Genomic DNA, 21,168 nt, shown 5'->3' on the forward strand with positions numbered 1-21,168 from the left:
TATCTCACTTCAAAGTGCAGTTCTACTCTGAGAAGGGACTATGCAAAACAAAAAAAAAAGCAGCTTGTTCAAGAAATCTGCTTTCTCTATATATTCAGATTCATTTTTGCATGTTTTAGAGACAAGGGACAACTTCTGCTTGTTTGACCTAAATGGAGTCATTCTAGATATATACATGTATAAATGAGAGCAGAATTTGGTCCATAATTAAATTTCTTCTATTTGTATTCTCTTGTATTGGCTCTGCAAAACCATACACAGAGAACTGGATTTTTTTTGACCATATGAATTATTAATGGAGTTGTTAACCAAAGTTCCAAATCCAAGATAATATTTTGTCCTCAGTCCAATTCTTTACTTGGCTAAGATCAGGCTGCCCTGCTCCATGCACTCTCTGACGGAACTTAAGGTTGCTCTTAAGTTATATTCCCCAGCAGGTCTGGTTTCTGTTCACATGCACCCATCCCATATCCCCTGGTGTCATACACTTCCCCTGCGATCAGGGAGGGGAGGGAAGCTTGACACAGGTGAGGCTGTGCCCCAACCACTTTTTAAAGGCCAGCTTACCCTGTGACAATAACTGAGTGAGTTAAAATGAAATGCAGGATTACCTTCTTTGTAAAGAATCCATTACCAGGTAGATCTAGAAAACCTATATCTCTGGAAATAGCAAGACTACCTAATGAGTTAAAGGAGATTTTTTCCCCCTTGTATGAGGAGTTTAAGCCAAAACTTTTGGTTTGTTTGGGACGGATCCATTTGGTGGAAAACTGCAGCTTGAAAATCTCTCCAATAAAAGGGGGAAAGGAAGGATATTTATTTGGTAGAATCATCAGAAGAGAATCCCTTTCAGGAAAAGATATTTTAGTTTAAAAATTTTAGGGGAAAACAGTTCCATCTTTTTTTATTCTATTGAGATGTGTTTATATTTTGTTTTGCTCTTTGAAATCATAGTTGAAATTGTATCCTTAGGAGAAAAAATGGATGTTTCAGGTGACAGGGAGAGACTAGAAATGGTGTATGCACTGTATTGCTAGAGTGCTGGGCAGTTGTTCAGGCTTTTCTTTCAAAGGGAAGATGAACGTATTAAACTGGAACCATGAAAGCCAAGTAGAGTCCTGCAGTTCTTTAACCTCCTTAACTTTTCCAGACTGCCACCCAAGTTTGAATGCTTTTACAGATATTCGTGTGTGTGTGTGTGTGTCTTCAATCTCCCTAGGGTTAATGCTGAAACCATTTGTCATCTAACATAAGTGAAGGAAAATTGTTTGTTTAGATCTGTTTCCTGCACCTGTCCCTGGCTCTAGATACATTTACACTAAAGCTGTTTCAGTAGAATAATAAGGGTCCCAATTAGCCCTAGAAGTCTAAGAAGTAAGTTGCAAAATAGTTAAGATATTTTACACGGGGCAGAGTAATAAAGTGCAAACTGCTTAAATAATTCTCTCATTTGCAAGTAGCCAACCTCTGCTATAACTGCTTTCACAGCCAAATCTTTCATGACCTCTGTGAATGAACACCTAGTGCATGGGATTCCAGAATGCGAGTCCATAGGTGCCCTGTCATGGAATGCAGACTTCTGTTCTTGTGGGAGAAAGGCAGTGCAACTCCTTTCACAGCATCATCTTCATAACCCTGTGGGGTATATAGTATTTATTTGCCAGTATGCAATTAACTGTTTTTAACCAGTTAGTCAGGTAACTACTTAATATAAGGTGATATAGGTTTTCTAAACATATGTAATTAAGCCGCTCATCCAGGCTGCAATTATGTGGGATCAATTGTACCAAGAGGTAGGTAAGGGAGCTAGTGTGTAGTGTGGTATTGAGATTCTGAAGAGGTGTTCTTTGTAGGCTGACATGCATCTATGTTGTCTACTGTGCGAGCGCTTTGATACTTCAGGAAATGACTATTGAATCAGCATTCAAATGAAGATCAGTTTAAGCTCATTATTCTAGCAGTGGAACTACTGTTGAATGGGAAACAAGTTATTTGAAGCATCAATTGCATCAAACATAAAAGTAGCCATTGAACTCCTTGCATCATAATACATTTATTTCGTTTGCTCTTGTACCTAGAATACTGTTAAATATTCAGTTAGAGTGCTTCCTCTGTCCCAAGACACAGATAACTACCCCTTGTAGCCCTATGGTTTAGCTTAATACTAATTAAAATTGCCAAGGCATTTAAGGTTTCGTTCATTACAAAAACAAAATTATATATGCATTCCACAAATTTCCCAGGGGCGCAGGGGTTTGTAAGTAGTACTCAGTTCACAAGATGAATGGGGGGGAGATTACATGATTGTCTGAAATAGCATGGATTAGGGTTTAGTAAATCAAGAAGATGTGTATGAAGAGAAGATAAATATATAAATTATAGGAATAATAGGGAAAATATTCTGAATTAAGAAAAGTCTAAAAATGGTAAACAAAGTAAAACAGAACTAGACTTTGGGTGGGGAGAATATAAATATATAAAATATAAAATAGATATTTGCAAAGGGTACGCTATATCTTCAAGTGTATCTGGAAGCTTGCCTCTCTTTGGCAGTTGAATCTGGTATATCATATTTGTAGTGGGTCCATTGCAGTAGTGAGCAGGTAACCATTTGCAATCAGATGAAAATGTAATGGTCCTTAGATTTATTCATCTAGTCAATTGCAGAGCCTTACTGGTGAACCCTTGGCTTAGAGACTGTGTTGATGGGGTTCACAACCATAGAGACAGATATTTATAAATTTATAGTTATTTTTTGCACTTACGATGGAAGCTATGATGGAAGCAAATGGAAATAATAAAGTTAATGACAATGCAGATTGTGTATGCTGTTGTCTTGATTATATTACCATTATCGCAATTTTAAAAAATAATGGCTTGTTTGTTTTAAAAAGGAAGAGATTCCTAACTTCAGATCCATTTGATTGAAAGTCTTTTGCTCTCTAAAATAGTATTGTGGCTTTCACATCTTATATTGATAAGAATTTGATATAGTGCAATCACCTCCGTGCTTAATATCTTATTTTCTCATGAATTTAAACCTAATTTTTTAACCTCTCCTTTTACTGTTGTTCTGACTTCTGAGGCATTTTAAATTCTCTGTAGCCCTCTTTGTTACCTTATGAAATGTTTCAATAGCCTTCCTGTACCAGCATGTTCCGAACTGTGTGGTGCGGTATTCCAGGATTTTTTGCTCACTCATGTTCTATACTGTGCCAGCATTTCTGCTCTGTTTCTTTATTTGCACAGTCCCAGTGGGTTTTTTTTTGTTTGTTTTTTTTTTTTTTTGCTTTCTTAACTGTGGCTAGCTAATGAGCTGAGTATAGTATATTTCTGTAAGTCTCTCAGATCTTTTCTATAACCTGTCGTCTGTGACTATGTGGGACCTAACCCGATAAGCCATTTTTCAAATCCCCATCATTAAGCCTTTCCTACATTTAATTTGAAAGCCACTGTCAGCCTCTGCCCTCATTTTTAACATTGCCCTTTGTGATGGTTCTTGAGTCACCCAGGACTGAGCCATGTTATTACCATTGCCTCTAATGAGAGGAGTCTTGCCTGTGGTTACTAGGTGTCCGCTCTTTAACACCACCAGCCTTTCAACCACTCAAGCACTCTTCTCTGAGCTACACCAGCCCCGTCTTTGCATTGCAAGTTAACAAGAGGATTCCCGGTCCCTTGAAGCATTTTCCCTGTGATATCAAGTCCCTGATGCCGGCTACTCACTGAAATCCCTGATCCTTTGCTCCCAAAGGAACAGTGTACCCCAGTTGACCAGTTTTCCCTTAAATCTCCACTCCTGTATAACATACAGCACTTGTGAGCATTTATAATAAATCCAAAGAAAGTTTATTTGAGATAAAATTAAGATTCCACTAGAAACAAGAGTGAATGATGGAAACATGGTTACAATACAAAAGAAAACTATAAAATGTGAATTAGAACCTAGACTTAAGTTACCTTTCCTATCTAATAAAGTTGGTTTTCCTACTTTCCAAAGTTCAGTCTTTTGCAGAGCTGGTTGGCTACTCAGGAACCAGATCCAAACATTCAACAAGGAGTCTTCTCAGTGAATGGCTGCAGTGTCTTTCTCCACCCTGTGATATACCGAATCAGTCTTATGTCTTAATTCACAGATAGAGCGATCTCCTTCTGTTATAAAGTTCCTTTTTACTTCCAAGGACTTTGATTGCTTGCAGTTGTCTTTAATGGTTTTTTATTGATTGTTGTGGTATGGGGCCAGAGTAGACAACTGAACCTTGCTTTACATTGTCGACTGACGAGAGAAAGGTGACAACTCCCTCCCACTTGAATGGATCATCACTGAGACCTGTAGTTCCCTGGAGACTGACTTTTATTCCAATACCACATGGCATTGTTTTCAATATACATTGTCCCTTAAATATTACCCATATAAACATCTCATAATGATTATGTGTGCTGATGAGTTACAAGCTTTCAGTATAGACCTCACATACTAGCCTTCATAGATAAATACCATGAAAGTAGTCTATTAGGTGTAGTGATTTTGTCAAGGTCTGAGACAGAAGTTGCTTGTAAAGAACAGTGAACCCTTTACCTTTGTCACAGTGGGCCTCTGTGTCACACCCTTTAGATACAGTTTTGCCCCTCTGAGGCACTCTCCCATTATATATCACCTGCAAATGTGCTTAAGCTGATCTCTAATTATTAGTCACCAAAGTATAGAATTGGGCTTGTGTCTGCTGCCATTGAAATAAAGGGAGGTTTTGACAGTGGCTTCTCTGGGAGCAGGCTCAGGCCCTAATTATTAGACTTGATGCAGAAATTACTGGGTGAGATTCTTTGCTCTGTGTTATGTCAGACTAGATGATCCTAATGGTCCCTTCTAGCCTTAAAATCTATTAATCTGTTCTCCTTTGTGACAGTCCACCACTTATATCTTCCTACTCGGAATTATCTGTAATTATTTACCCCATTCTCTGGCCTCTTTATCCACATGATTATTTTACTCAATTGAGCATTTCACCTTCAAGACAGTATTTGTTAACTTTACATTACTCTCTTATGTGAACGTGAATATCTTTTAAAAATATGTTCTACTTCACTCGATTCTCCTGTTAGAGATGTGGACTAAAAGATATAGCCAATTGTTTTACTACGTTCATGTTTCAGTCTTAAAAATGTTCGAGACTAAATAACTGTATTTAGCCACGTTTATTATTTAAAGACAAAGCAGAACAATATGAAAAGTGTTATTCACCTTACACAGAAGGTATGCTTCAAATATATGCATTTCAGCTAGCAGTATTTATTATTAGTATTTTATAGGTTGCAAAACTCTTTACACATCACTAAAATCCAACACACCCGTTTGTACCAGTTCCTTAACTAGTTTTTCTGAACCATCCTTATCTTTGTTTGGATTCTAACATTCCAGGTACTGTCCGTGAAGGTGCCTTCCTATACTTTCCCATAATTCATTTTTAATTCTACATTCTACAAAGTTTGGATCAGATTGATTTCATTTTTAATCTTTCTGTGCCCTTTTTACTGTGCATCTTTATTTGTGGCAATGACAAAGCTTTTTTTTCCATGTTTTAAAAAAGGTTGTATCATATCTAAAAAACCAAAATCTGTTCTCTAGTGCATTTTTGTGTGTGCATGTGTACATGCGCTACTTCAGCATAATGCTTTGCTACATAGGAATTGCCATATCAGCTCAGATTCAAGGTCCATCTAGTTCAGTATTGTGTCTCTCACAATGGCCAATAGCGAAGGCTTTTCCAAAAAAGGTGCAAAAAAAATCCAGATCAGGTTGATGTGGGATAATCTGCCCCCTGAAAATTTAATTCATCCTAATCTCTAATAAATAAAGATCGTCTTAAACCCTGAAGCATAAGGTTTTATCTCCCTTCCAATAGTCTTGCTGTTAGCATTAACTATTATAATGCTGGATGTTGTTTTATCCATGTAAACATCCAATTACTCTTTGAATCTTGCTAAATTTTGGCTTCAGCTCTGCTCTGTGGGAATGAGTTCAACCATCTAATTACATATTGTTTGAAAAAGTATTTCCTTTTATCAGTTTTGTATTTGTCACCTTTCAATTTCATTGCATATCCCCTTGTTCTAGCATTATGAGACTGGGAAAACGCTCCCAATCTACCTTCTTACCATTTCTACTGAACTGCGTTGTTAGAGTTGACTCATTTTTCCTTTCCAGGAGCAGTGCAGGATGGGAATTGTGTTACAGTTTTACCCTTTGCCCCAGGGATGGGAAGCAATTTATTACTTGCACTAGCTGGATCGGTGAGCGTGGGGAAGAGGCTGAGCTCCAACTGTTTCCCAGCCCTTCCTGACCATCTAGTTAAGATGGGGAGTCAGCAAGTGCATAGTGCCCCTTACCTCTATGCCCTTGGACCCAAGGTCATGCAGGAGAATGTTGTTGCTCTTTTGGACGTGCACAGTCCATGTGGGAATCTAGCCCAAGAAGTATATTCTGACTGCACAGGATAGTACAGGACTGGGAGATGCATCCCTATGGGAAGACCTCATTTCTCCGTGAATTAGATTTCTAATAGTGTTATGAAATGCATTTAAAATCATGTATGTACCATAGCTACATGATGTGTTTACTGTGCTCAGTTGTTCTGCTCTCCTTTTCTGTAGGTTTGAAGATGGCACCATTTCATTCCTTGATATCATTGCACTGAAACATGGATTTGATGCTTTGGAAAGACTTACAGGTCAGTCGCACAGATAACTCTAACACCAAAGAGTGAAGTTCCAGATTAATACACAGCATGGGTGTGCACAAAGGGGGGCAAGTAGGAGCATGGCCCTCCCCAACTCCCAAGAAATCTCTGTATGTCCCTGCAGCCTGGGGAGGGAGGGAGTAGCAGGGCAGTTGGCTGCCAGCTGAACTCCTCCTCTTCTCCCCATCCACATAGCTGCTGCTTCTCCCCACCCCCCCAAAACTCGACTCACCTCAGTGGGTGGTCTGCAAAGCAGGCAGCAGCCCTGGGACTCCAGCAGCAGGGAAGGAGAAGCAGCAGGCTGCAGCTGTGTAGGGGTGGGGGCAGGAGGAGCTCAGCCAGCTGCTTTTCTGCTTCCTCCCTCCCCCAGCTGCAGGGACACAGAGGGTGTTGCTGCCAGTGGGAGCCGCTGCCTCCTCACTGCTGGGCGTCCCCACCAGAGGTGTCCCGAGAAATCTTGGAGGGTGGAGGTCATGTGAATCTTTCATTGTATGTGTTTAAAGTGCACCTCCAAAAGCGGTCAAATTTAAATTCCTGCACATGCCCGATACACAGGGCTTGATTCTGATCTTGTTGACACCACTAACTTAATTCACTTCGATAGAGTTATGACTGAGGTTCACTGGTATGAGTTTGGAATCCTGTGTGTGAGCGGTGTATTCAGTTTTGGACTCTCAGATTTTCTCAAGCCATTTTGCCACTATCTGCAATAAAAACAAAACATCAATGGGATTCTTCTAAATAAACATGTGAAGTTTTGAGCAGGTCAAGCATTTGTAACCTGAAGCACATTCATAGCTTACGGAAGGATTTAGTGGAAAAACATTTACATTAATTAGCTGGGCTTCAATCTGCTGTAGTTAGCAGCAATAAGGATTCTTATTGCATATTAGAACCTGAAGACATAGCCTGGTGCTGAAGAGCTATTGTGTGATAGCGAAACCTGTAAAAACAATTTAGTGAATTCCCAACAGCTTCTTGTTAAATAAGAAATACTGTTCCATTGTTTGTTTGGCTACCTTCAGGCAGTAAACTTCCCAGGCAATTTTACTTTTTTACAGCAGTATATATTGCATTATCATGATGTCTTTTAATGGAAACCATTCTAAAATAGTTTGTATTTTAGATTCCTTATACAGCCTTTTTTTCTGTGCAGCTAGATCTCAGGGAAAAAAAACAAACAAAAATGTTTGTGAAACAACTGTAGAAATAATTCAAGGATTTAAGTATGAGTAATCACTTCTTAGATCATTCATAGAAGAATCTGAAAGATATTGGTTAATTCAGTTCTGTGAAAGGCTTCCTGTCCTTGTCTGACATGATTTAACACTAAACTTATGGGTGAATTTCTGTATTGTCTCATTTTGATTTTTTCATAAACATTTATATTATATGATTCAAATGTGACTATTTTCATAATTAGGTGGCACTGTTATAACAATCGGATCTGATATTATAGTCCATCTAAGTAGTGACATGCATCCACTGGGGAAAAATAGTAACCCTCCACCCTCAAAAAATAATTTCCTATTCATTGAGATGCACACCCCATCCAATGAAATTATACAATCCCCTTTCACCGTTGGGTGAGTGATTTCCTTTCTGTTGTGTTGTCTCCTACATCATAGTGGGACACAGTTAAATAAAATGAAAAATATTTTCAACTTCTGCTAGTAATTGGCACTGAACAAGACTGAGATTTATTAAATGTTATCCACGTTTAAACTATTTTGCATATCCATATTTATTACTATTATCCTTATTCTGTTGGGTGAATCACATAAAAAGATACAGATGGGTGAGTGCCCCTCATTGGTTTAGGAATGAAAGTTCTCCAGACTGTAGGCTACATGAACCTCAGAGAGCCAGGGTAAACCTTGGTAAAGGTCTCTGCAGGAGGTTCACTGAGGAAGGGATTACAGTGGCCACAGTGCTGCCCTAGCCTCCTTTATGCAGGAGATGAGGGATTTTTAAGGAGACAAAACAGCTCCCAAAGAAGAGTTGCCAATTTTGGTTGGACGTATTCCTGGAGGTTGCATCACATGACAATCTTTAATTAAAGATTAATCTTTAATTCCTGGAGACTCCAGGACAATCCTGGGGGATTGGCAACCCAACTCCAAAGGGGGCATGAGCAAGGCTGCCAGGAGGTGTCCTGATTCAGTACCTTCTCTGCAGGAGCTCCTATGAAGCCCTAGGCAGGAATTAAAGCTGCATTCCTCGGTGGAAAATTTTGGAGGGAATGGTATTAGAACCAACAGTTCTATGTGAAGGTGAGTCTCCTAGAGTCACAAAGGGTCTTCTTGACTCCAGGATGTGTAATGCATTATCCCTTGCATCAGCTGGTGCATATCTGCTCCAGTGTCACAAATCCGCGAGATGACCATTAGTGCCAGATTTTGCATTTGCATTAGTGTAGATCAGTGATTTTTCTGAAAGATACATAAAATTACATGAAGCCAGAGAGCTCCCTATTGACCACATATATGATGAGGCTTAACTATATTGTTTACTTGCATGCACACTGAACATATTGGGCTCAAGAAATGTGCTCTTGCTATATCAGTTTCAGGTGCAAATATAGGTATCGCTGATGTGTTAGGCCCATATTTCTCAGCTCAACTCAACTTTCTTCAACTCTCTCTTCAATTTGCTATTTTCAAGCACAGAGGCATCAAACACATACCTGACCTAACAGTAGCCCCAATCCAGAGAGGCACTGAGCATCTGTGGGGCGTTTGTAATTCCTGGTGGCTGCAGTGGTGATTTCAGATATTCAGCACTTTAGGTTTGGCCTGGTGTTAGGAAAGTAGGCTGTGTTCCTTTCTGGTGTCACAAGGATTTTGTGAGGAGCCTTCTGTAGTTCCGCAGGGGCTCACTCCTCTGGAAATACTAGCAGACCTTTCATTGACATTAATGAGAGCAGGATTGAGCCCCAAATGAATAGGGAGATTTTGGATGCTTCCCATCTATAGAGACTAGAGTTCAGAAATGAGCCTGTGGTATATTGTTAATCTGTCCATAAAATCAACTGCTTTAATAGTGTGCATAATCACTAGACAAACCTGTGCTGTGATAAAGGAGCAGTTCCATGGAATTCAGGAGCAAACTTCTTTTGCTGACGGAGCATGAGCATTACCAGGGACTTGCTGGGAAAGGATGCAAAGCAGCATCCCTCCCAATGCCTTTCTTTTTCATCTTAGCTTCTTTCTGGCACCTTTTTCAGCTAAACAATTTATAAATCTAATGAGGGTACTAGGCTAAGAAAAAACTGCTCCCCTTCAATCCTGGTCCTGCATAAGCTCTATGATAATAAAGTGATGACGAGATGAATACAGGAATGAATGAAAAGTCTGAGGCGTTTTATTCCTGCTTTTGATTTGCTTCCTTGTCTGCATTAGTGTTGAAAATCTAAGACCATGCACACACACAAAGGACTTTGGGTGTATGTGTAGATTTGTCTAAATTCTCTGCAGTCTCTTTTGTCTTTTAATTTTGGACTGATTCATTTGTCATTGGTGGACTTTTTAATTTCACTTTTTTTTTTCCCCCCAGGAAGCATTTTCTAAGTCTGACTTGGATGTCAGTTTTGGTCATGAATTTTTTTGTAGAATATAAACTAATGCTTGAAGGCAAGAATAAACTGCTTCACAGGAACAGGCTTGAAATGATAGCTTTCTGGGTAAAAAGATCTGTCTCTGGTATTTTGGATACATAAAATTTTATTTTCTCTATCACTCATCGGTAGCCATGTTTAACTGGTGGGAATTGCAAATCAGATGTATTTATACTACTCTGGGGTGAGTGTGGTGAATTATTGTATTTGCTTCATTAATAAAACACCCTTTTCACTATTTCAGCACCATGTTCTTGGCCAATATGGATGAATAAATGGTCTTGTAATGAGCATAGCATTCATTATCACATTCAGAAGAATTGTACATTGCTTACTTTCAAGAGACTGAAACACTTGTGTTTATGCTGTGGATGGTTTGATTAAGTTTGCCATAAGTTTTATATATAACAAGGTCTATACGTTGAAATAACTACATGGAATAATTTATTATTCTTTCTTGCAATATACTATGGACGATATGATTGATAAATTAAGTATTAGGATGATCTTTGATTTTTTTCCCACTGATATCTCTTATTATAGGGTCGATCATTTTTTTCTTTACCCTTTTTTGAAATTGGATATTTTAGTGATTTTTTGTAAGTGAAAATGGGGAGATGTTTTGTTTGAATTAGTCTTTAAAAAAATGGAAAACAACTAATTTAGTGGGGGGAGGGGAGGTTGTGTGTTTGGTTGTTCCAGTTTTGGTTTTCCTTCCCTCCCCTCCCCATCCCTTCCTTTTCAGTGGCAAGATGGAAAAGGAAGGAAAGGAACAAAAAAGGGGGAGAGAGTGGAGGGGGAGAGGAAAAAATCCTACAATGAAATTTAAGAAACCTAAAAATTGTGATAAAAATGTTCACACAAAAATTTAGAATAAACTAAAAATTGTTGCTTTTTGAAACCTATGGAACAAAAGTGACTTAGCAATTTTTTCTGAGTCTCTTGGCCAGGTGTATTTTATTATGTCCAGTCACAAGATTAAACAGCAATTCTACTGTGTGGCAAATCTAGCTAAGGTTCTTCTGTGGCCCCCGTTACTGTAGTATCTGAGTGCCTCCCAATTTTTAATGTCTTTTTTCTCACAACGTCCCTGTGAGAGAGGGAAATACAGCTGCACTGGGAGGAGAGAATAAAATGGGATCCAGATGGGGCCACACACCTACCCCCAGCATCCCTCTGGGCAGGGATGACCCTCCTCCCCCACACTGGGGAACTAAGATCCAGGTGGTGTGCTTGGTGGGAAAAAAGCAAAAAGCAGCCATCCAGAGTGCCAGCCAGTAGGGCCAGGAGACGCCAAACCAGGGGTCTGAATAGTTCAGGCAAACCTGTTGAAATTTCTACAACTTCCTCTGCCCTGTGCTGATTGACTGTTTGCTCCAACCCTGTCCCTCCCTCTTCATCTCAGCCTCACACGACATCTGCCCCTTTTTCACTTTCCCCCTCTGCTGTGTTACCTTCAGCCCCATCTCTCCCCTTCCCGTTTAGGGGATCCCCTCCTGACTAACCCATTACAAAAAAGAAATTGTGGAACTGACATGATGTTTGCTGCCATCACATTGTTCACTCTGCTTGTGTGTTCTACCCCTTCCCCTTCCCTGTAAGCTCTTCAGGACAGGGACTGTCTACTACCCTGTGTTCGCACAATGGCTAGCACAATAAGACCCATGCTTGGTGGGCCCTTAGGCTCTACCATAATAAACATGGTTAATAATAACATCCCCATTTTACAGATGAGCAACTGAGGCACAGAGAGGCTAAGTAACTTGCCCAAGGTTCCACAAGTCTGTGGCAGAGCAGGAAATTGAATCCAGGCTAGCACTTTAACCATTGGGCAGTCTGTTTTCTCCAAACTATGCCTATAATTCATGTGGTCCTGTGGCAGCATTCATGGTCCCAGATTATTCTAACTTTGTTCTCCAGTAGATAGGAATTTATGCCCTCCTTTTCCCTATTGCACTGAAACGTAAATGATTCCAAATGCATTTTCTTCTCTTTGCTACTTTCACTAGACCCTTACTCCCAGCTTACTGTGGCCTTGTCTAAACTGGTGGCTGCGTATGTGTAGAGTACATTTAGCTACATGGTGCAATGAAAAACAGCATGCCCCTCATGGCCCTTACCTGCTGGTACTGAGATGAGGAGGCACAGGAGAGAGGTGTGTACAACGCAGAACAATCTGTATGCCGTGACAAAACTGCTGTGCACTGGGTCACCTGTGGGCAAATCTTTGGCACATTTCTTTCTGTATATTTTGTATATAATTATGCCTGCATGATCAATGCAATATCAAATCCGTTGCTTTTGAGTTTGCATCCCCCCCCCCCCACCACCACCATTTTGTCTCTCCTAGATAACCCCTGTGACTATCAAAAATTTTGAAGGTTGTTGAATTTCTATTGAAAACAACAATTTCTGTAGAAAATCAGTCATCGGTATTTGCACTTATACAGTGTGGGCTAACTGAGAAAGACTTCATAATTCAAAAACGATTGCAGATTTGTGTTAAACTACTTGAATTGTCATAGAATTTTCTGAGGTGAGATATGTACAGTGAGATGTATATCGCTTATAAATTATCTGTTTTCTTTTAACCCAGAGTGTTTACTTTGCATTAATCTTACACAAAAACAGATTCCCATTCTGGGCTTCAAATGTATTGCGATAGAAACAAAGTGGTGGTGTTCCTGTTAATTTTGCCCTTTTGTGCATATATCAATAAAAGCACCTCTGGTTCATGTTGTATGCACTGGATTTGGATTGTATCAGTGAGATGCTTTCTGTTTAGGATGGAAGGTAAATCAGGCAGTGGAATTTGATAATAAGAATATGTTGTACAACAAAAATCTGTTTGAATCTGATCATTCCGATTAGGTCTTTGATCCATTTAAACTTTCAAATAACATTTAGCAAGAAGATAAAAGAACGGGTATTTACTGTTAAAAATACAGCATAGTGTGTGGATGTGTGTTTACTTAATCCTTTTCCAGAGATCTTTTTTTCTCATTATTTTAACACATCCTTGGCATTAGTTGGTAAATATGTTTTGCCTACAATTTATCCTATTTAGAAAAAAAAAATATAAATAACTTGCAATGATTTAAAAATTCTTTATTTAGTCACTATGATTGTTAGGGATACGTTCTTTCTGTTCTTCCCCAGGAAAGTAGATACAGAAATTACAAATGCATTAACGTGGAAGAAATCAATATATATAATTGTTTTGCTTTCTGTTTTTGTGTGTTCTGTTTTAGGTATGTTAATCACAAGTAAATAAATGAATGAATGAATGAATAGGTTATGAACTTTCTGATTCATCTTATTAAGAAATGAATCTAAGTAGAAGTTTGAAATTCCATTTAAAGTTGTAGCAACAGTAAAAGAAAAGATGGAGATCTTGAGTCTCCTCTCATAAACATTTTACACTGGTCTAATGATCAAGCTGAGAGTGACTATATCAGGAACATAATATCTGTATGTATTGTATTATACACACAAAAAATACATTTAAAGAACATTATTGAGATTGCAAGGTCAATCCCTCAAAAATTAGGAAATGCCAGAATTAAGGCTGCTTGTGCAACTTTAATTTCCTTATCTTGTACATAAGTATTGTAATACAGTCTTCAATTACAGGATCACATGTTGTTGTTTTTTCCACAGCACTCCTGCCTTATTCAATGCACCAGAATGTAGGGTGCTCATTTAATGAGAAGCTACTTAATATTTTGTTTTATCGTTGTTCAGTTCCTGGCCTTATGCCAGTTTTACTTCACACTATTCAAACCCTGCTATGAAGACAGTATTATTAATTTCTTAAGCGGCTTTTCCATAATGCTCATCATTATAGTATCTGAATGCTTCACAAACACTAATTTATCTTCATAAAATCCCTGTGAGGGAAGGAGGTGGCACTATTCCCATTTTACAGATGGTGAGCTGAGGCACAAGGTGGTTAAGATGAAAAGTATCCACTAAATTCAGATGCCCAATTTGAGGTGCCTAAGACCTGGTTTTTCAGAGTACATAGTGTTATATGGCACTTAGTGTATTCAAGCTAATCTCCCATTGGCTCCAGTTGCAGTTGTGAGTGATCAGCACTAGAGATGAGCAAGTAACCGATGTTTTGGTTTGCTGGGAATTCCAGAGAAAAAAGGTTAAACTGGAAGCAAAAGTTTTCACATTTTTTGGCAAATCTAAATGTCAACAACATTTTAAGTTGAAACGAAGTGATTTCTTATGGACCAACTCAAACTTTCCTTTCAATTTCAAGTATTTTGACAAAAGTAACGCAGGGATAGATTCCCAAAATAGCTGGTAGGTGCAGGGGGTCAGCCTGCCTTTTAACCTTTACCTAGGATGTGGGAATGAAAAATGCTGGTTCAGTTCCCCCCACCTGAGGAGGAGAAAAGGTTTGAATAGAGATGCATAACCTTTTTGCATATGAGTTGGTTAGATTAAATCTGTCTGTCTGCATGTTGATAGTTCTGTTCCCTCAATGAACTTGTTGACTGTCTTTGCCTTGAGATGTTAGATTGTAACTTCACTGTAGTCAGAATTAAGTTTGTGGGCCTGATTCTCCATTCTTTATGCCAGTTTTATGCCCTTGTAGCCCCAATGATTTCAGCTGGGTTACAACAGAGTAGAACTAGAGTAATGGGGTAGGAGAATCAGTTATAAATTGCAATGATTAATTTCTATTGGATGGTACCTAGTTCAGAAGTATCTATGCTGGTTTTTAACCAAATAAACAGACTTTATTTTAGGGGGCGGTACTAAGTCACTGAGCATAAGAAGTTTTTTTGAATGGATTTGTGTGTGATCCTGTTTCTTTTGCACTTCTCACATGGATAGTCCCAGTGTGGATAAGAGTTGCATGATCTAGCTTTCTATTAATAAACTGTGTGAACTTTTTGACCTGTCTACCTCAGAAGGAAGCTGTGATGCTAAACTCATTACAAGATCTCACTGGGGCTCCCTCACTCATGTTTGTGAGCATGTATGTGAGTCATCCCAATGAAGACGCTGGGATTATGAGAGGAAGGATGGCCTAGTGCTAGCCTGGGACTCGGATCTGCTTCCCATGAATTTCCTGTGTTTCTTTGGGCAGCTCACCTAGTTTCTGTAAAATGGAGCTACAGTAGAACCTGAAAGATATGAACAACAGAGTTAGGAACTGACCAGTCAACCAAACACCATGTGAAACTGAAAGTAAGCAATCAGGCAGCAACAGAGGCGAGGGGAAAAAAAGAAAGCAAATATTATACTGTGCCTGTATTGCATCTTAAAGGTTGGCATTCAGAGCAGAAACAGTCTTGGGTCTGTGCTGTTTCCTGTAAACCAAAGGTGCTGTTTCACCCCCTCCCACTCCACTCCATCCCACTGGGAGGGGGAAATTGTTTTTAACCCCCCTCCAAGCCTGGGAAAGAGAGCTGCCACAGGGAGCTGCTGTTGCTGCAAGAAACTGAAGGTTGCAGCCAAAGGCTGGCCTGGAAATGGAGTGGGAGCCAGAGTCTGAGGAATTTTAAAGGGCTACAGCCTATGCACCGATGCGACCCAAGCTTTGCCTATGGCTGCACTCCTGGATCCTGCCAGCACCTCTGGGAGTGCAAGGGGCAGGGGAGGGAGTGGTGCTGGCAGCAGACCGGCACCAACCCCCTGCCAAGTGCTGCCTCTGAAGCGCGGCAAGTAGTGCACCGAGCAGGTGAGCGCTGGGGATAGGCAGCTGAGGGCTGGGGCTTGTAGTGCTAAGGGTGCAGGACAGGCCCCCACAGTTCAGCCCAAAGGCAAGAAACAGGAGTAGGGCAGGGAGCTGCTTGCAAACCAGGCAGTGCTGCCAGCTGCCACCTTTGCAGAGATCTCTCCCAGCCTCAGCTGGAAGACACTGACTGCAGGGTACTGTACCATAATGTTTTGTTCAGAGTTACGAACATTTCAGAGTTTAGAACAACCTCCGTTCCCGAGGTGTTCCTATCTTTGAAGTTCTACTGTAATAGCAGTTGGCTACCTCATGGGGTGTTGTGAGGATAAATAAATTAAAGATTTCTAGATGCTCAGATACTAAGGTGGTAGGGGCCATCTAAGTACCTAATTCAGACTCCTCAAATCAGTAAAATGCTCACCCATGTGAATAAGGGTTCCACAACTGAACCCTAATATTTGTGATGTACTTGGAGATCCGTAGGTGGGATGGAAGGAGTTAAAGAAGTTATTTTTGTTGTTGTTGAACAGTACCTTCTAAAGATCTTTGGGGTGAATTGTTTAAAGAAAAATAAAGTAATTTGACACATTTTGTACTCAAGTGACAGTCCCTTATTGGACCTGTGATCTCATCATCAGTTCCTTTAGAAACGGAAAGATAAAATAAAAGCATAAAGAGGGAAACAATCAATAAAAATATTTTCTATATATGGAAAAAAATTGGAGAATCACCAGCTCCAAAATGGATTTGACTTGAAATAGATTCAGAACAGGACTTTTTCGCTTACTAATTCAAATGTAAAAAGCTTACAATCTGATCTCAATAGAAGCTTTGGACAGTAATCTGGGGGCTAGTTCCATCCCAAATATGAGATATAGGGAAGAGGAAAAAAATAAGCATCTTTTGGAATAACAATATCATGGTGAATCAGGGGATGATTTTCAAAGGCACAAATGATACCCAACCTCCCATAGCCTCAGAAATGGATAGCCTTTATCTGGGCCACCGAGGGGGGAATAAAACCCCTTGGCTCCATTAAAGACTGTGCCCCTCCCATTTTTCCTCCCTTCCTTGTGGGCACGTAGCCTCCTTGTGGGCTTGAGGAGGGGGGCTTGCTTGGTTGCTGCTCACCAAAGGTGAGGAATTATAAGCCCTTCCCCCTGCTGTGGGTGCCATTCTGACCTGGCCAGCGTGAGTTTGTTCACCTTCCTCTCAGCATCCCAGTGACCCAATGGATAGGTTAGGGGGTGTAAGATTTGTTTTCTTTCAGCTTGGAAGGTGCCCAGTGCAGGTAATCATTCCATAGGGGTCCTGTTCCCTCATAAACCAGAACGGAGAGTGAATTAGGATAAGGCATCTTCTACAGAAGGTGTGGAATGGCGTTAGAGCTCCTAATGTCTGGTACAGGGAGGAGATAACTGCTTCTTCCTCACCCCTTTAACCTTCATATGAGGGGAGGTTGTTAAGGTTCAGCAACAATACTCGGACAAGATTAATAGTCTGGAGGAGGGGGGCTGATGGCAGCCCTCCCATGTGTTGTAGGGATTACATAAGGAAGGACTGCACTGGACGAGTTATTGTTGGATAGTTCCCAAGTGTGTGACTTAATAAAGTTGTAACCTAGTTAAACCACATTCTAGGTGTCTTGTCCATCTTTCTGTAGTGTCTATGACAAGGGCAGCTAGACACCTAACCAAAATGTGTGCCCTTGAAAGTTTCACCATGGAGTTTTAAGAATTGTGATGACTTGTATGGTTGCTGTACCCTAAAGATCTGGAACAAACTACATGGCAGAGTTCACGGGATTTGTGCTCTGGTTGCTGGCCAAAGACAAACAAAGAATAAATTGAGTTGGATGTAGTCTATACATAAGCACCCATTCACTTGTGCTGGTTTGTTAAAAGAACATTAAGGTTGCAAAGTCAAATATTCAAAAATTAGGAAATGCTGAAATTAATGATGCCCACGCAAGCTTAATTCAGGACCCTTGTTCATATGCACTATGACAGGTTGGTTTTCAAAGGCAGAGGTGGCGGCTAGGCACGCAACCACTATGTCAGTTTGAAAATCTCCCCTGCCATTTTTAATTATACCTTCACATACTATTTATTCTACTGGACCCATGTTTCATTGCATGCATAAGATGGACAGCGAATGAGAAAGTTTGTTGTAAGAGGAGTAAGTATGTTCTTCTGGTTAAAGAGCTGGTTTCTATTCCTGGCTCCGCCACATACCTTCTATGTTATATTGGATAAGACAATGCATGTGTGAGGGAACTAAAATTCTGGCATTTCCTAACGTTTGAATGCTTGATTTTGTAACCTTACTTTTTTTTAATGTAGGGATTTTTAAAATGTAATTTTAATAGTATAACTAAAATTCAACCCCAGAATTCTTCATTGTTTGGCTGTTTTTAGGGTTCCTGCCAGAGGACTGGTCAACCTTGCCCACTGTGGGGAAATGCTCCACTATACTTCCTAACTTTGGTGGAGTTAACAAGTCCACCTGTTGCAGTGAGACACTGGGAATCCACTATCAGTCTCCATTGGGTTCCAACACAAGTTATCAGGGTGGATGAACAGATTAATCTTCCCATCCTATTTTAAGTGGGCTGCCTGATAGTATAAATCCTCATTTTATTTTCTGGGCTCTCTTGTACTAGCTAAAGCATTCCGTTTTAATTCAAGCAGTTATAAATATATAATATCTACATGCCCTGTAAGATTATGCCCTGTAAGACTATGTCCATTGTCTGAATATCACCATGAAGCCTCCTGCTTGTGAAACCCTACATCTTTCTTTATTTACCTGAGAGTCATTAATCCATTGCAGCAAGCCTTTTATGCTGCAGTTCCAAGCTCATGCAGATAGATGCTATTCTCTCTGTCAAGGTAGATTCAAACAATGAGAAGGGTAATGGGTTTACAACCACCAAGGTGTTGCCGTGCTTATTGTATTGTTGGTTAGGGGGGAATGAAATCTCTTAATGAAAGGGTTTTAGAAGATCAGTGAGCACTTAACGCAGAATACAAAAACACATAAGAAATCCCACAAGGACAAGAAATCCCCATCCCCAGAACTAGAACATCCATGCTAGAGAAGAGCAGTCCAGAAGACATCTTGCATGAAGCATGAAAACTGTCATAATGATTTTTAAAGTACTGACTAAAGAAGATTAGAAGGTCAAGTTCATTTGGGCTTTGTTTGAAGCCAAAAAAAAAAAAAAAAAAGCTTTGGTTGGGAATAGTATTAATTTATTAGGAAAGACAGGCTAAGCTTACTATAGCACATAATTCCATCTATAAATAGTTTAAAAAAAAACGTTTCAGTAATTAAATAATTAATAATATGAAATGGATAAGTGGAAGAAACATCCTTGTGTGACTGTTTCAAAATCTATTTTATATTTTCTTGTATCTTAGTGTCCCAAACTATCTTATAGACCAATTCCTTAATTAAAATGTTGCCAGATGTTGTTACATTTTATGTAATTACATAGGTCAAATTCATTGTTCAGTCAACAACGGCTGCTGCATACTGTAGTCATGACCATCATAACTTGTTCTGTCAGTTATGGCTATGATGGCTAAGATACTTTGGTCAACAAGCTTGGGTGTCTAAAGCTAGGCACCTCAATCCATATTTAGGCACTTAAAGAAGTGGCCTGATTCATCACAGATGAGAGCTTTGAAGGCTGAGCACTCCTGCTAGTCCAGTGACTTATTTACAGTAGTTGCCTGATGGGAGGCACCCAAGTTTGTAGCCCTAGATTCTTCACAGTTATTTTAGAAAAGTGCCGTGGAATCATTTAAAAAAGAAGAGACGTGAATGTAATGGTTATAGAATGTGCTGGACTAAGTGCCTAAGTACTTATTTGGCCTTCACCATGCTAACATTTCAATACATGACAACATTAATAGATTTTATCCTCACAACACCCATGTGAGGTAGGAAAATTATATCTCTATTTGTAAAGACAGGAAACCAAGGCATAGCACAGATGAAGTTATTTACCCAAGGTCTCACAGGAATTTTGTGGCTGAGGCAGGAATTGAACCTACATCTCCTGAGTCCCCATCCAGCGCCCAGCCCCTAGGCGGTCCTTCCTACCATAAATTAGAAGATAAGTAGAGTCTTCTATTGATTTTCAGAACAGATGTATCTTGGTTAGTAATAGAGCTAATTTCACTATACTACTTACCCACGTGCCTTAAATGTAACTTCTAGGGACCACCTGACTGCTCAAGTAGTTCCATCCCCATGGAGTCCAAAGTTCTTTTGCTGAAACTGCTAAAAAGTGTCACCTCTGAGGTTGATTTTTGAGGTTTGGACACCCCCACCCCTTCCAGATGCCAGGTTGGCATGAAAGAGTTGCTAATGCAAGTGTCATGAAAGATGCTTGACATTTGGCAGCCAGGTCATTAAAGCCTGTGGAATTACTTGTGTAAAAGGAGGACTTGAATAAGGGTGGAGGGAGAAGTCCCTATATTAGTATCTTTTAGAGATGCACTTCTAAATTGAAAATATGTGAGATTACCATAAAATCAAATTGAGGACCAGAATTGAAAGATTGGGATTGTTTTACATGTGACCTGTAGCCTGGGAACTTACTTCCCTTTTGTGCTGATATTCTCAAAAACCTCAGATAAGGGTTATTCAAATATTTTCTACATTTCGATATTTATGAAGTTACAACTATAAATCTTAATTGAAAGTGAAATGAGAAATTATGCATAAATTAAATTCCATTGAAATGTTAAACAATGTTTTGCATTTCCAATTAATTATTAATAGGTCTTGAAAAAACAAAAGGAAAACACAAACAAAGAAAAACATGTTACATTGGGGATACGTTTTTCCTTGACTGCAGTATGATCTGTTTCCTTACCAAAACACACTTGGAGAATTCATCTTCACAGGCTGGTGAAATGGAGTTAATATATTTGAAAAATAAAAGCTGTCTTTGATTAGAGAATGTATCAATATTTTGGCATTCATAAGAGTGTGTCTCATTGGAATCTATCTAAGCACTTTAGTCATTCTTTAGCAGATGTCAAGGTTCTAATTCCAATGCATGTTGGGTACCATCGCAAGGATTACTTTATTTCATTTCTTAC

The 21,168-nt window shown here is 39.5% G+C and overlaps 1 protein-coding gene across 2 annotated transcripts in view; it reads left to right on the plus strand.

Moving 5' to 3' along the window:
- The window catches only part of MOCOS (molybdenum cofactor sulfurase), a 327,221-nt gene that overhangs the window by 182,606 nt on the left and 123,447 nt on the right, over window positions 1-21,168 (plus strand). For both annotated transcript variants that reach the window (XR_010924157.1, XM_067569886.1), the window contains exon 5: window positions 6,652-6,728. Coding sequence is in view for 1 of the 2 variants with exons in the window: in XM_067569886.1 (XP_067425987.1) it covers window positions 6,652-6,728 (77 nt within the window). In the remaining variant the exon portion in view is untranslated. The remainder of the gene's footprint in view (window positions 1-6,651; window positions 6,729-21,168) is intronic.

Source organism: Emydura macquarii, unplaced genomic scaffold, assembly GCF_026122565.2.
Source record: "Emydura macquarii macquarii isolate MOO-44397 ecotype Brisbane River unplaced genomic scaffold, CSIRO-AGI_Emac_v2 contig_2948, whole genome shotgun sequence".
NCBI classification, from domain to species: domain Eukaryota; kingdom Metazoa; phylum Chordata; order Testudines; family Chelidae; genus Emydura; species Emydura macquarii.